This window comes from Typopeltis vanoorti, chromosome 3 (assembly GCF_054136105.1).
Source record: "Typopeltis vanoorti isolate ZY-2024b chromosome 3, IOZ_Tvanoo_1.0, whole genome shotgun sequence".
Classification (NCBI taxonomy): Eukaryota; Metazoa; Arthropoda; class Arachnida; order Uropygi; family Thelyphonidae; genus Typopeltis; species Typopeltis vanoorti.
The window spans coordinates 17,244,461-17,259,769 of record NC_143551.1 but is presented as its reverse complement, the minus strand read 5'-3'; the positions used below and the strand labels follow the sequence as shown (position 1 = coordinate 17,259,769).

The window sequence follows — 15,309 nt, the reverse complement described above, 5'->3', positions numbered from 1 at the left end:
ACCTCTTGTGGAAAAACTAAATTAATAATATTAAATTTTTTTTAAAAATTATAGATTAAAAAAATTAAATTAAAAAAACATAGATAAGTGTAAAAATAAATTAAAATTGAATTAAGATAAAAAATAAACACATAAAATATATTTTAAAATAATTAAAGCCAGAACTACATTAAACATTTCTAAAGTTCTCTCATATTGAGATTTTCTTCTTTGGCTTGTTCCGGTTGCTACATGGGTTGCAGATGGGTCCTCTACATTCTTGGAATGGTTAATCCCGCATTTTTTTTCAGGTTTGGATGGTGTTTTAGCATTTTACAGGCTTTTTCAAATTTTCTTTCAAACTAGGTTTTAGTGGGATGTAGGGTCTTGGTGCCTTTCCAGTCAATTCTATGTTATGTTTGGAGTGCGTTGTCTGATAGGGCTGTTTTACTATAATGGAGGTATTTAATGTGCCGTTTGTACATTCTTGTAATTGACAAGAAACTGTTTCCTCCTTCAGATATGCCAGTTGTGAGATAAGTGCTATGGGACATTGAACATCCTCCTCACTCTTGTGGTGCTTATAGGTGTTCCCTGCTCTGAAACTTGATTATGGATTACGGTATGCTTTTGCCAGAGAGAGCACATTGCAGTGGCTGGACCTTGTCCACGAGCAAGTCAGAAGAATTGCAACTGGAGCATTTCAGACTTCACAATCCCTTGTCTCTATGCTGAAGCAAATGAACCATCTTTGTTTCTTTGACATCAACAGCTGTTTCTGTTATATGCTACCAAAATAAAAACTGTCAGACTACCTCACATTGCCAATTATTTTTGCACATGATGGGAGAATTTGTATAGTACTCATCAGGCTGCCATGAGCCTTCTTCTGAACCATTCAACTCTTTGTTTTTTTGAACAAAAGCACTTTTAGAAGCTCTAGATATTAGTGTAGAACAGTATCACAGACTCCATTGAATACACTACTGCAGTAACATTCATCTATACCACCATGCAGCTTTTCTTTCTGCAGGCTATCCAGATATTCCCTCCTTCTTGTTTACAACTAGTTCTTTCAAGCCTGCATAAAAGTATATTCTGGTTTTGAGCCTGTTTTGAGCTACACAGATAGCTCAGAATCAGAGGCTTTATTAAGATCTGCCACTGTCTTCTTAGAAGCCATTTTAAACACATTCCATTGGTTTGAAATGCTGCCAAGAGCCTGGATAGAATGCTATGTGAGATTCCAAACTCTCTGCCAATATCAGTATTCTTTCCCATGTGAAATCATCTAGTAATGTCTTTGAGAATTTACAAGACAACCAAGTTTGCAAGCTCTTTCCTTCACAAAAAGAGCTTCCTTCAAACACAATTTGCTAAGCACAGCCTTTTGCCTTTTATCCTGTTAAGTCGAGTACGTGACCTCTTTGCACACAATTCGGAAATTTGAATGTGTACTCAATTATACAAATTGCCACAAGCTGATTCGTCTGAATTTGCTGTTGTAATCTTCAGAAATAGTGTTCATTCTTAGGTTTTGAACACCTGTGTATAATCCTGATATAGGTAGGCCATCAACATCTTGGAAATTAGACAGGTCTACAAAGCCAAAATGATGTTGACTTTTTTCAAAATATTCATATCAAGATTCTACTGCAGAAGCACAAACCCCTTCTCTTTCTGTTTGCAGGAAACATTTAAAACCCAGTGAAGACCACACCTTGAGGCATATCACTGTCATATCACTCTTATTGAACAGTCATATACTTTTCATTGTGTTCAGCTTAATATTGTTCTGGAAGCAACAGCCATTAAACTATCCATAGGTTTTCTTATTACAGTATGTTCCATTTGCCCAAGCCCATATGTCTTAATGGCGACTTTAATGGATACCACACTTTGTAAAGTGATGCCAACACAAATGGATGAGGCCATATCACATGCTTGACAATAATGACCTTTTCCTCTGTCTTCTTAATAATACATTGAATACTTTCTTCCATATGCCTATATGTTCCCATTCTGCAATAGATCTTATAATCTGCTTTTGTGCCATTTTTTTCACTGCACATGTAGGATGTTAAATAGAGCACATGTGGAAGCATTCATTTTCCTGCTGTTTTTACTCTCCTCACAGGAACATTGTTCTACATGGATGCCCATGTGAAAAATTGAGCATGCTGACTAGAATACTTTTCTCATTTTGCAAAATTTAGTACTAAAGCTGTCAATCAAACACCAATCAATAAAGCAGTCATGTATGAGGTAGGTTCCAAAAGTTTCCAGCCTGACATATAAAATTCGCACCAATTTTAAAACGGCATGTGTGACAGATAGCACCATCTGTTGGGAGCTTAGTTTACCAGTTTCAACTCTTTCTGTGTCATTCGGTTGGAGGCACTCATTTGACTAACACTTGGCATACTCAGTGGCCATAATGTTAAAATTTGAGTACCATAGTGTGATAAAGTTTTTCACCAAAGAAGGGTTTCTTTGATGAAAAATATAAAACAGCAATTGGCTGGTCTTTATGGGGAAGCTTCTTCATGTTCCACCATGAAGAAATGGGCTAGACAGTTTTGCCTAGGAAGAGAGAGCATCAAAGATGATCGTCATGTTGGTCTGCTTGTGGAAGTGATGACTGAGGAAAATTTGTCTCTTGTTTAGGAGGAACTGCTCAGTGACAGACAGCTGAAGTCAAATCTCAGCAAGATTGGAACTCTCTATAACAAGTGTCTTTCGCATCATTCACGAGAAGCTTCACATGACGAAGGTCAGTATAAGGTGGGTGCCCCCAACTTCTCGCTTCAATTCAGAAGGAGCATCGTGCGACCTGTTCCTGCAAGTTTTTAGAGCTTTACCAAAGAAATCAGAGAGAAGTGCGTGAGTCCATTGTCACCTGGGATAAAACCATGGTTATAATGATACTCTTTCCAAAAGGGAATCCATGGAGTGGCACAAACCTTTAGCTTTTCTCGGCAGACCAGCACCGAGAAAAGCTAAAGTCACTCAGTCCACCAAGAAGATCATGACAACAGTCTTTTAGAATTTCCAGGGAATTCTCTTGATTGACTTCAAGAAAAAGAATACCACTGTGAATGCAGAATATTATGCTTCATTCCTGCACAAACTGCATGATTCCATAAAGGAGAAGAGACGAGGAATGCGGAGTCGTGGTGTTTGCCTGCTTCATGACAATGCTTCAGTCCATATAGCTATTGTTGCAAAGGCTGCAGTGAAGGACTGTGGCTTCCAGGGCATTAAACACCAATCCTACAGCCCAGATTTAGCACCCAGTAACTACTACTACTTCTAGAAACTGAAGAAAGACCTTCGAGGAAGAAAATTTGCAGATGACAATGAGGTGAAAGATGCAGTTATAGGCCATTTTGCAGACAGAAGTATACAGACTATTTTTTCAATGGCCTAGAAATGTTAATTCAAAGATGTGAAAAGTGTATTCAAGTAAAGGGAGATTATGTTGAAAAGTGACACAGTTGTTTTCTTTCTTTCAGGAAACTTATGGAACCACCTTCATATGTAATAGATTGTATTGTCCAGGCACCGAGAATAGATTTCCAAAAACAACATCAACTGTATACAAAACTTTGTGGAATCCTGAGTGCCAAGCAGCCAAAAATGATCAAGAAAGAGTTTGGGGGTGTATTTTGTAGATACCAAACCATATGTAATCTTTTCTTTTAAGCTTACACGGTGATCTGAATGCATTTTTGTAAATTATGGAGGCAACTACCATGTTTGAATAAAAACTTTAGTTTAATATAACTAAAATAGTAAAAAAAAAAAAAGGTAGTTGTCTCCATAATTTTCAAAAATGCATATGTAATCTCATAGCTTTCAAACGTGCTTTGGCCAAAGCACTTTACAATAGACATCTGAGTCAAAAAAAACAGCCTTGGATCCAATTGACAACAACCAGTACAAAAATTGTATGGGATAGAATCCAGAAAATGAGGTTAGACATAGAACATGCCACTTGTCTACCTTGAAACATAAAGGATGTGTTGTTGTTGATCCCAAAACTATTGCAGACTTGAGAGAAATTTTGCTATAATTTTCAGAACAACTTCATATCCTACTGAATTTTTAATATTAAAAGAGAAACAGTGGTGAGACTTTTATACTAATGGGCTAGAACCATATGATTATCTGTGTGTCAAGATGGCAAATTATTTATATTTGCATTTAATCATATACCATGAATGTGGAAGTGAATGTAGAATTTTTTTTTTTTAATTTTATGTTTAATTCAAATTTTTTGGGAGAAATTTTGAGAGGTTGGTTGTTTAATTTAACTTCATTATTACTACATCTACTTGGGTTTACCCTCATGCTAGTATTACAAAGGTGAAGAGAAAGAGAACAGGAGAACACAGAGTGAGAGGAGTTAGACTCCTAGACACGTATCCAATACAGAGAGCATCCAGTCTCCATACCAATAATATATCCTTATGGATGTGTAATGGTATGTTAGTGTCCATTACACAGCCTCCATCCATTCACGACCCTGTCACATAGATGGCAATGAGATTATGTGCCAGATAATCAGGAAGCCTCTAAAATGAATTATCTAGTTTGATTCTATATACTTTCTGGCATCAAGCTTGCAGAATTATTTTATTGTATACTTAAAGATGGGAGAGGGAGGGTAGGGAGCACTAGATTTCAACAGTATGTTTTGCAAGTTCCTGAAGGGTATATTTTTATGGTGAGCCTATGTAATAGGTTGGGAAAGGAGCAACTTGTTTGCATTTGATTTAAAAGACTGTATATTGTATTCCTTGGGAAACACATCAGGGGGAAGACTGTTCCACAATACAGCAGTAGTAGGGATGAAGGAGGAGAAAAAGAAACTTATTCTGTGTATTTCAAGGTGCACTGTGAAGGGATGTTGAGCAGCAGGGGGAATTAATGTTGGAATTATTGATGCTATTGATGAATTTCTCACATCTGTGAGAAAGTGGGAGGAGTGAGTTGGTAAGAGATGGGTTATTAAGTCTAATTGCTCTCCTCTGTATTGAGTCAAACATTTTGAGGGAGATCTCAAGAGCCCCATTCCAAATGTGAAAGCAGTATAGAGGAGAGCAATACATTAGCTGGGCAGATTTGTGATTTGTATAAGATTAACAGCTGCTCAGAGGTAAAGTAACATATTGAGCAAAAGAGAAATCCTAGCTTTTTTTGAAGATGAGAATGCAATGGTTGCGATGTGTTTATGCCAGGAGAGACTTGATGTCAGGGTAATTCCAAGAAGAAAAATCTCAAATTGTCTGGAAATTTGGGTATTGTCAAAAATAATACTGGGAGAAAATGGTTCTTTTTTGTGAGAAATAAGACAGAACTAGGTTTTTACTAGCATCAGATAACCTTGTCAATTTCAATGCTCACAAAAATCCAGTTTTTACTAGCATTGGAGGATGACTTGGTTGTCAGAATTGAGGATAGTTGTGGTTGATGTTCTGTAGGTTGAGGTGAGTTGTGTATAGCAAGGTTTATCAAATGAAAGGGAGGAGTGCAATGTCTATCATCTGCAAAACTGCATATTGGGTTTGAGGTCATCTGAAGTAGGCCATTGATATATACATATATAGCAGGAAGAGGATTTGTGAGAGAAAAGAACCTTGTGGAACCCCAGCATTAGTTGAATGGTGAGAGGACACGGATCCATCCACCGTCACACATAGTGCGCATCCAGACAGAAAGCTGGCAACCTATGGAAGTCCTGAGACAGACCAAACGATGGAAGTTTGCTTAGTAAGCCTTTGTGCCAGACCCAGTCAAAAGCTTTGGAGATATCAAGTGCAACCACTTAAATTCACCAAACTTCTTGATGGCATTTGTCCAGAGATGAGCGACATATGTGAGTAGATCTTCTGTTGATCAGCAGCAATGGAATCCATACTGGTGGTCATTTATTAGATGGTGTCTTCAAGGTAGTGTAGGAGTTAGGAATTGATGTTATTCTCTATTGCTTTAGACAGGACAGAGGTGAGTGAGATAGGGCAGTAGTTAGATGGCAGTGATTTATCCCCTCCCCCTTGGGAATGGGTTGAATATAGGCAAAATTCCAGGCTCTGGATTAGATACCAGTGTAGTAAGAGGGTCTATATACAGGCGACATAGGATAGGAGTCAGTTCTGGTGCACAAACCTTCTGAACAATTGGAGGAAACCATCAGGGCCAGGAGACTTTTTGTGTCTAATTTGGTAAGCATTTTTCTAGTCTCTTTCTGGCAAAAGGATATAGAGAGAATTGTATGTTGGACATCTGGAATGGTTGGGGGGCATTTACCATTGTCAGTTATGCATGCATTGGAAACATAATGCGAAGCCAGGAGATTGGCTTTTTCTGTGGGTGGTGATGCAATAGAGTCATCTGCATATGATAGGCGTAGGAATAGTGTTGGACATAAGTTATGACCAATTACTTTGGCGAGAGATCAAAAGGCTTGGCTGCCATTTGGGTAGGCTGCTAGTTTCCTGCTTTTTGCTCTTTTGAACTCGGTTTTGGAAGCATTGATAGTTTTCTTGCATCTCTTTCAGGCTTGAGTATAAGCACTAAAGGAGGATGGAGTTCTTGATATGAGCCAGTTAGTGTTTGTTTGATTTTTCATTTGTACAGCCTTGGCACATCTTTTGGAGAATCTGGGTTTAGTTAGGAAACAGCAGTTCAGGGTAGTGTGGGGAATGTATATTTCCATGCCATTGAGGCATGGAATAGTCCAACCATGGTAATGGGAATGAGGCATAGAAGCCGTGGAGTCTGTCCCACTTGGCACTGTTATAATGTCAGTGTACTCTTGTATGGGAGTGGCTGTGTAAGCATCATTGCATGGGAGAGGAGATGAGCACTGATTGTAGTCAGAATTATCTAGGGGGACCCACTACATTCACTTCATATTTGGAAGGATCATTAGTGAGGAAGAGATCTAGGATGTTTGGAGAGTAGTTCGGGATATCTCTTATTCTAGTTGGTATGTTAATAAGTTGTGTAAGGTGCGATGACAAATGTTTCAGCATCTATGCCTACAAGATCTGTACAACTGGAGGTGGAAGGCCAGTTGGTGTTGTAGACATTAAGATCTCCTAGGAGGATGATTTCACTGTTGGGAAAGTGCGACTGGAAAAAATCAATTTTTAAAGAGAAGAAATTAAAGAGCTCAGAGTGGTTGGTGGCATTAGAGGAGCGATAGATACAGCAAATGAATTTGACTGAGTAGTGAAGGGATATTTTCAATGAAAGAAGGTCAAAGTTGGGCGATTCTGGGTTGGATGCTCTCTGGCAAGGCATGTCTGAGCAGGTGCATGCGCAGACACTACCCTTCGATCGAAAGGAGTTAGAGTGTGCACGTTAAGATTATTAGTGCTTACAGGAGGTGAGATTTGAGTTTCTGCACTGCATTTTGAAAGATTGAGGGGAGGGAACAGAAATCAGAACCTCTGCTCTGGGAACCAAACATCGTAACAGCCTACTGCAGATCTCCCATAAGTAAGGTGGTGGTATTTTATTGGGGGATGAAGGTCACCCATTGTCTAATATGTCTAGTTGGTATTTCCTCCATCTAGGAAGATATTCTTTTACATACTTGCTGATGCTAGAACCCCTTTGGTGGAAAAATGCTACACATTAACAAGACCAGATTGACTTGGCTGGGATTGACAGTGGCCCAAATTTTGTGTTACTCTTATTAATATAATCAAATTAATAATCAGATCTCATTAACAATTTGTAATGACTTGCTTTCTTATTTACAGGCTCAGGAACATATCACAGCTATTAATTTAATAGATGTAGCAAATGATCTGAAAAATTTTGCATCACTACTGCCATCATCACAGCAAGAGGTAAGTAATGGATTATTAATTTAAAAAATTGTTAATCCATGTATAATGAGTAAATGAAACCATGCTATTACTGTGTTTGATAATTCCTTCACTATGATGATGATTAGTTTCCTTTCATCCATACGGATGGTGTAGGCAGCTATCCTACCATACTAGGGAAGTGACTATGAGCAAGGTGGTTTCCTGTTGCCTTCCTTGCCCTACTATATCCTGTGTGTTCACGGATCCAATTTGCCTGTTTTTGGGATGAAAAACCCCAGGATAAACCAGAATAAAACCCTACTGTCCACTCCCAAGACCAGCTAACTTAGCTATGGCTGAGGAAGATCCTTCAGTTCCTCATGTCTCTGACAGGAATTGAACCTAGGACACTCCTTCCCCTGGCATATGGTTGCGAAGCGCACAGACTCCTTCACTATATCAAGTAAAAAAAAAAAATGACATAATTAATGTTTGCAATTCTTGACTGTAATGAATATTTTTATATAATTTCATAAATATTCACTTAATTTGCTTTTGATGATACTCTTCTTCCTATCATGGATTTTTAAGCCAAGTGGCCTGTTCTGGTCTCATGCCATCGCTTTCTTGATTTTCCAATTCTTTGTTTGTTTGTTTTTCATATCTGTATAGTATTTTTGGCAGCCTGTTGTCCATTCATTTTAGATGCTCTAACCATTTTGTTTATATTTACTTATATAGTTGTTAACTGGTTTTATATTCAGGGATTGCAAAACTTCGATTTGTTTTATGGTCCTACTTGGTATACTCAGCTGTTTTTCCTGAGAAATTTAATTTCTGCTGTTTGAATCTGTTTTTCATTCTTCTTTTTTTATGGTTCTTGTTTCACTTCCATATAATAAAGTTGGTTTTGACAGTATGTTATATAGTCTGATTTTGGTGTGTTTTTGTACTTTGGATGGCTTAAATATATTATTTGTTATGCCATTTACTTGAACAAAATTTGATATTTTAATGTCTATATCTTTATCAATTTCATATGATTAGTCAGATCCGAGGTATTTGAAAGTATTTACTTGATTTAATATTTTATTATCTGCCACTATTTTATTTATTGGGTTTCTCTTTGAAAGCCATTATTTTTCTCTTTACTTTTGATATTCTCATAGTATATTATTCTGAAATTTATTTAATGATTTTACTGATCTCTGTAGATCATCTTCTGGTGTAGCTAATTACAATTTGATCATCTGCAGATAATAGTGTATCTATCTTTATTTGTGGATTTATTTAAATATTAAATGAGTTATGCTATTTCAAGATTGTTATAACTTTATTTATATATACACGGTCTTTCAAAAGGGTGTAATACAACTTTGCAGGAGAACAGCGAATAACTCAGAAGACATACAAAAGCTGAGTGAATGTCATAATGTAGTGAAATACATCAATTTTTGGTAATGTAACTTTATTACCAGACAATACTAGATGGCATGATATGTCACACCATTTGAAAATGGCTGCTTTCGATGGTGCAGAGCGAGCACGTTGTGTGTTTTGGTTTGAGAAAACGAAGTCTGCAACACAAGTTCAGAGGAATTTCTGTGTGCAATAGCAAAGAACCTCCTAATAGGTGCATAATCTACATGTGACACAAGAATTTCATGGAAACAGGCTGTTCTGTGCTTCATGTGCATTCTGCCGATGCTATTGATTCCAAAGAATCCCTGGAAAGTCAACCAGATCGGTGTTTCATCAAATTGGAATTCCACATGTGACTGTGTGGTGTTTTATGACAGAGTCTACATTTAAGGTCCTACAAATTTACTTTTGCACAACATTTGAAGAAAGACGATAGGAAGATATGCCAGAATTTCTGTATGAAAATGATCAGTAGGATAGAAGAAAATGAGGACACGATTGTTTTCAGTGATGAGTGCACTTTTCACATAAGTGAGCAAGTAAGCACTCACAACTGTAGAATTTGGGGAAGTGAAAATCCACACGGCATTGTAGAACATATTCGCTGCACCCCAAAGACTAAAAGTTTTTTGTCCCATAAGTAAGAAGAAAGTATGGACCTTTTTCTTTGAGTCTACTGTTAGTGGTGATTTGTATCTGGACATGCTACAAGGGTACCTAATACTACAATGGGATGACGATGACCATGATGGATGCTTACATTTCCAGCAAGATGGAGTACCTCTTCATTACTTGACAGACGTAAGGTCATACCTCAACACCTGTTTTCTAGGCAGATGGATTGGTAGAGGGGTGCCCATAGCATGGTCACTGCATTTTCCCGACCTCACACACACTGTTAGATTTTTTCTTGTGGGGCTTTGCAAAAGATTAAGTGTTAGTCTTTTAGTCTTCCCACTCTGATAATTGTTCTAATTTGACTACTAATTTATTTCCTGTGTATATTTCTTGAATAGACTGCAAGAACTGGTTTGGTATATTTAGATCAGTTAATCTTTTGAATAAATTTTATATACCACCATTGTACTAACACTACTAGCCAATTTGGATGAGCTGCGTTTGAGAATTACTGGCACCATTGCTAAAGTTACTCCAGATATGCTCTACCGCATGTGGCAGCAAATTGATTGCAGTGGGACATCTGCAGAATTACTGGAGGCAGTGATATTGAACTTTAACTGTCTGTGTTGAAACTTCAAGTGTTACGTTACATTTGCACGGTAATAAAAATTGTTCATTTATCGCTATTTACCTTCTATTGTCATTCAATGTATACTCTTTTTAAACATGTATATTAAAAAGCAGGGGTGATAGAGTATATCCTTGCCATACTTCTCTTGATATGTCTTCCCACTCTGATAATTGTTCTAATTTGACTACTAATTTATTTCCTGTGTATATTTCTTGAATAGACTGCAAGAACTGGTTTGGTATATTTAGATCAGTTAATCTTTTGAATAAATTTTATCTATTAATTTTATCAAATTAATTTTTCATAATCAATGAAGGCCAGGTGATTTTTAATTCTCTCTGCTTTTCAATTAATGTTTAGAGTGAAAATTGAGTTTATGTACAATCAACCTTTTTTCAGAATCCATTCTGTTCTTCTAATTTGTCCTTACAATACTGTTTACTTTCTCTTTTAATATTCCTGCATATATTTTGTATTCTGCATTTAGCATACTAATTCCTATATAATTATTGCAGTCATCTTTATTTCCTTTTTATAAATTGGGATAACTAGTGCTTTTTTCCAGAATTTCAGAAGTGTCATTAAAATTTTCACCTTCAGTTTTATACAATTCCATGTTTATATTGTCATCTCCTGATATTTTCCTATTTATCATCTTATTTGTTGTATTTTTTAGTTCTCTGACATCATAATATTTTCTGTTAGTTCATTTTTTTATTGTATAAAATTTTATTTCTTTATTATCATCAGTCCAGAGATTTTGAAAGTAAGTTGCCAATTTTTCTAAATCTGTTGTTTGTATTTTTACCTTTTCTTTGTTCATGTATTTTATTATTTTATAGTGTATATATATATATATATATATATATATATATATATATTTTTTTTTTTTTTATTATTTTATAGGTTTTTGGATGTGACTTAGTTATATACTTTTCTAGTTCAGTTACAAAATCCATATCTCTCTTTCTCTCTCTCTCTCTCTCTGTTTTTTCCTTTCGTTTTTCATTTGCAATATGTTTCTTTTGTACTCTATTTTTGGCTCTACTGTCTTGGAATCGAGCTATATCTGGTAACTTTTTTTGTGTGTTTCTTGTTCCAATTTCATAGTCCTCTTTTTGTATTCCATTCACTTTTTATTTCTAAGCTTTCTGTTGCTGCTTTTGTATTTTTAAGATTTTCCCATTCCTCTTCTATGTCATTTGATTCATGTATGGTTTCTCTTTACTCTTGCAATTATACTAACCCTCATAATCCAAAACATGGTCATCCCAGCCTGTTTTCAGCCAACCATACTGAACAGTTGACTAGTGATGGAAGCATCCTGTTATGGGGATTGTTTTTATGGATATCACTGGCTCCTGCCATCCTTTCTGAACACGCACCACAAATTCTTACCTGGTGATTATTGTTTTGGAATATTGCCTACACAGTGGCAGTGTGGCCAAGTGGATCTAAATTCTTCTAGCAAGACAATGAATGCTCTGTGTCACAAGGCTTGCATAGTGCAAGCATGGTTTATAGAGTATGTCCAAGCATACTATGTGCATAAAGTGAAAATTTGTGCTCAAACCAGCTTGTTATGCAAGTTTCTTTTCCACAATTTTTCTTAGATTCTTTTCAACTATGCTTGCTTAAATTTGCCAGAATTTAGTAGGGAAATTCCTCTGTAATTCTCACATTGTGTTATTTCTGTTTTTGTAGATGAATACTATGCTCCAAATCATCTGGAATTTGAACTTCTGACCAGGCCTTCTGAATTATATATTTGTAGCCACTGTGAAACTTATACTAACATATATCTTTTGAAATATCTACTCCAGCTGTACTAACAGATTTCTAGTTTTTGATGGCCTTTTCTACCTTAAATATTGACATGTACTGCTGACACTTGGACATTAATTATTCAAACATTGAGTACATTGCAGTAAAATCTCATGAGAGGAATGAAACCCAATTTAAGCTGTTGCGAGACAGCTTCCTCAAGCAGCATGTGACAGAAGTATCTTGAAGTCAAAGAGTGTTAGATTTGATTATAGTGTCAGGTGGGTTTCATTTAAGCACATAACTATTCTGCCTCCAGTTAGTGACAGTAATCTTACAGTATTCATTTGGGAAGTAGCTAAGTTTATGAATGTTCCATTCAGAAAAGGTTACATGCTGAACTACAAACTAGGATAAGGCCAACTGAGGATTATGCTGGGCTCTGCATCATGGTATCGGTTGTTGGATGGGAAGCATTTAAAAAATACTTAACGCAATCAGAGTGTGTCTCTAGAGTCTCTTGAATAAATAGGATTGGAGTGAAATGGATGTGTGATCTTATTAAGCAAGAGATTCATGAAAAAATGATGATGTGGGAAAAATACTGTGTGCATAAAGATGGTGTCAATTCTAAAAATTATAAGGAGCAGGCTAGAAGAGTCACAACTGTTGTACGGAAAGCTAAGTATGAAAGAAATTGGCTCTATAATCCAAAAGAATTCTGTCATTATGCTGTAAGTAAGTAAAGGAAAATAAATACGAAAGAATAACTATTGAATGCAGATGGTATATAGGTGACAGATACAGAAGAGATTGTTCACTAATTAGTGCCCACTTTGCTAAAAGCTATCAACGTAGTGTAAGCAACATTGCCCTAACTGCTACCTCTTCACTGGATAAAGAAACTTGTGTATGAAGAGGAGGATTAAGTACTAGAGCTGTTGCATAAATTGAATAAGAATTCAGCAATAGGAAATGGTAGGATATCAGTCAGCACAGATGCTAAAACAGTATTCAACTGAACTGGCTATTCCTTCGACCAAGTACATAATTTGAGTGTCAGAATTGGGACGATTCCATAGGAGCATAAAGAATCTATGGTAATCCCATCGCACAAGGGTGGTGCAAAGACTGATGCATCTAACTATCGATCTATCAGTATCTCTGGAGTGATGGTGAGATTTTGGCAGAGTTGATTAGGGCTTGCATTCAGAAATGGGTTGACAAAGAATTTCTACTTTGCAATGAACAGAATAGGTTTACTAAGGGAGGTCATGTTTGAGCAACTTATTCTCATTCTGTAATATTGTTACTGTAGAGGTAGACAAGGGGAATGGATACACCATAATACTTTTTGATTTTTCTAAGGCTTTTGACCAGAATGCAACATGCACGACTGTTGCATAAATTGGAGAGTCTGGAATTGTATTATAAAATATTGGCATGGATAAGAAAAAGGATGGCTAGTATATGAGGGATGGTGAGTCTGTGATATTTGAGGTAACCAGGGGATGTACCACAAGGATCAGTCATTGGTCCATTGTTATTCAATCTGTACATTAATAACATTGTGAAGGATATGGTATGATATGTGACATACAGCTATTTGCTGATGATTCAAAGACAGGTAAAGTAATCAGGAATGCAGCTGATATGTAGAATGTTTCAAACAGGCTGGAATTGTGGACATCTGAAAATAGCTTTCAGTTCAATCTTATTAAATCTAAAGTCATGCTTTTCACTGTGATTAGATATCCAGCGACATATTATATTGGGGAGTTATTACACTAGAAGAAACTGATCAAGCTAGAGATCTCAGAGTTTTAGTAGATAGGAAATTAGAGTTCAAGGGTCATATAGCAAAAATTGTAAATACAACTCAGAGAATAATTGCAGTGCTGAAACGAATCTTGACATGTAAAGATAAGGAACTAATTTTGCCTCTTTACAAGGCCTCGATAAGATATTGGACTATTGTGCCAGGTCTGGTCTCCTGATTTCTGTCATGATGTTGATGCAGTGGAGAGAGTGCAAAGGAGAGCATTAAAAATAAAATTAGGATTATGGAATACTGATTATGAAGACAAATTGAGAATTTGTTCACTATAGACACCAACAAACAGGAGAAAGAGGGATGATATGATTGAGACTGAAATTGTCATACAGGATATCAGTAGATGAAAAACGTATTAAAAACAAGGATATTAGGAAAGAACTTGACATTGTCAGCATCCAGGAATGCATTAGCAGAGCTAATCTCAGGTGGTATGGTCACTTAAACAGAATGGGAGAGGAAAGATTAACAAAAACAAGTGTTCTCTGCCCATTTGGCAGGAAAAACACCCAGAAGACCAAGATATAGGTGAATTGATACAGTAAAAAGTGTCTTTAGAAGATAGAAATAGAAGATCTGATAATATTGAAGTCTTGACAGGTAACAGACTGATTTGGAGGAAAATTGTAGATAGGAAGTTAGTAATGATGTAAATTTTTCATGTAGTACTATCATATCCTGTATACCCCTTGAGGGTATAAGTCAGGAATTTGATGATGATAAAGATGATGAATTTTTCATTTTATAGATGATGAGAAAAGAATGAGAGGGCGTGCTTGGAGGTTGAGAATGAATACTGTCAAGAAGGGTATGAAAGTTAGATTTTACTCTCATAGAGTGGTGTGTGATTGGAATGGATTGCCATTGGATGTTGTATGTGCAAGTATTGTGAATGAATTCAAGAACAAATATGACAGCTGGTGTCAGTTATATATGACTTCTCTCAGTGAGTCCCCAACTGCCTGGAGATCTCTAATAATAATAAAAAAAATGTGAATAATAATATATATTCTTGGTATATAACCAGATTAAATAGCAAATTTGAATCATTCAGTTATGGAACTAATCCTAAAACTTACCCCAACTCAACAACACAGGAGATCAAGATCGGTACTATCAACATAAGAAGCCTGAATGGCAAAGAAATGGAGCTAGCTGAGGAATTGGATAAGTACCAGATCGACATAATAGCGATGACTGAAACAAAAAAGACAAAAAACAGGTGAGATCTT

General features: G+C 36.3%; 1 protein-coding gene across 4 annotated transcripts in view; it reads left to right on the top strand.

Annotated features, from left to right (window-relative positions):
* LOC150107959 (prominin-1-A-like) overlaps nucleotides 1–15,309 on the top strand; it is a 566,181-nt gene that overhangs the window by 478,150 nt on the left and 72,722 nt on the right. For all 4 annotated transcript variants that reach the window (XM_090390573.1, XM_090390570.1, XM_090390571.1 and 1 more), the window contains one exon: nucleotides 7,755–7,844. In XM_090390573.1, coding sequence (XP_090246699.1) covers nucleotides 7,755–7,844 — 90 coding nt within the window. The remainder of the gene's footprint in view (nucleotides 1–7,754; nucleotides 7,845–15,309) is intronic.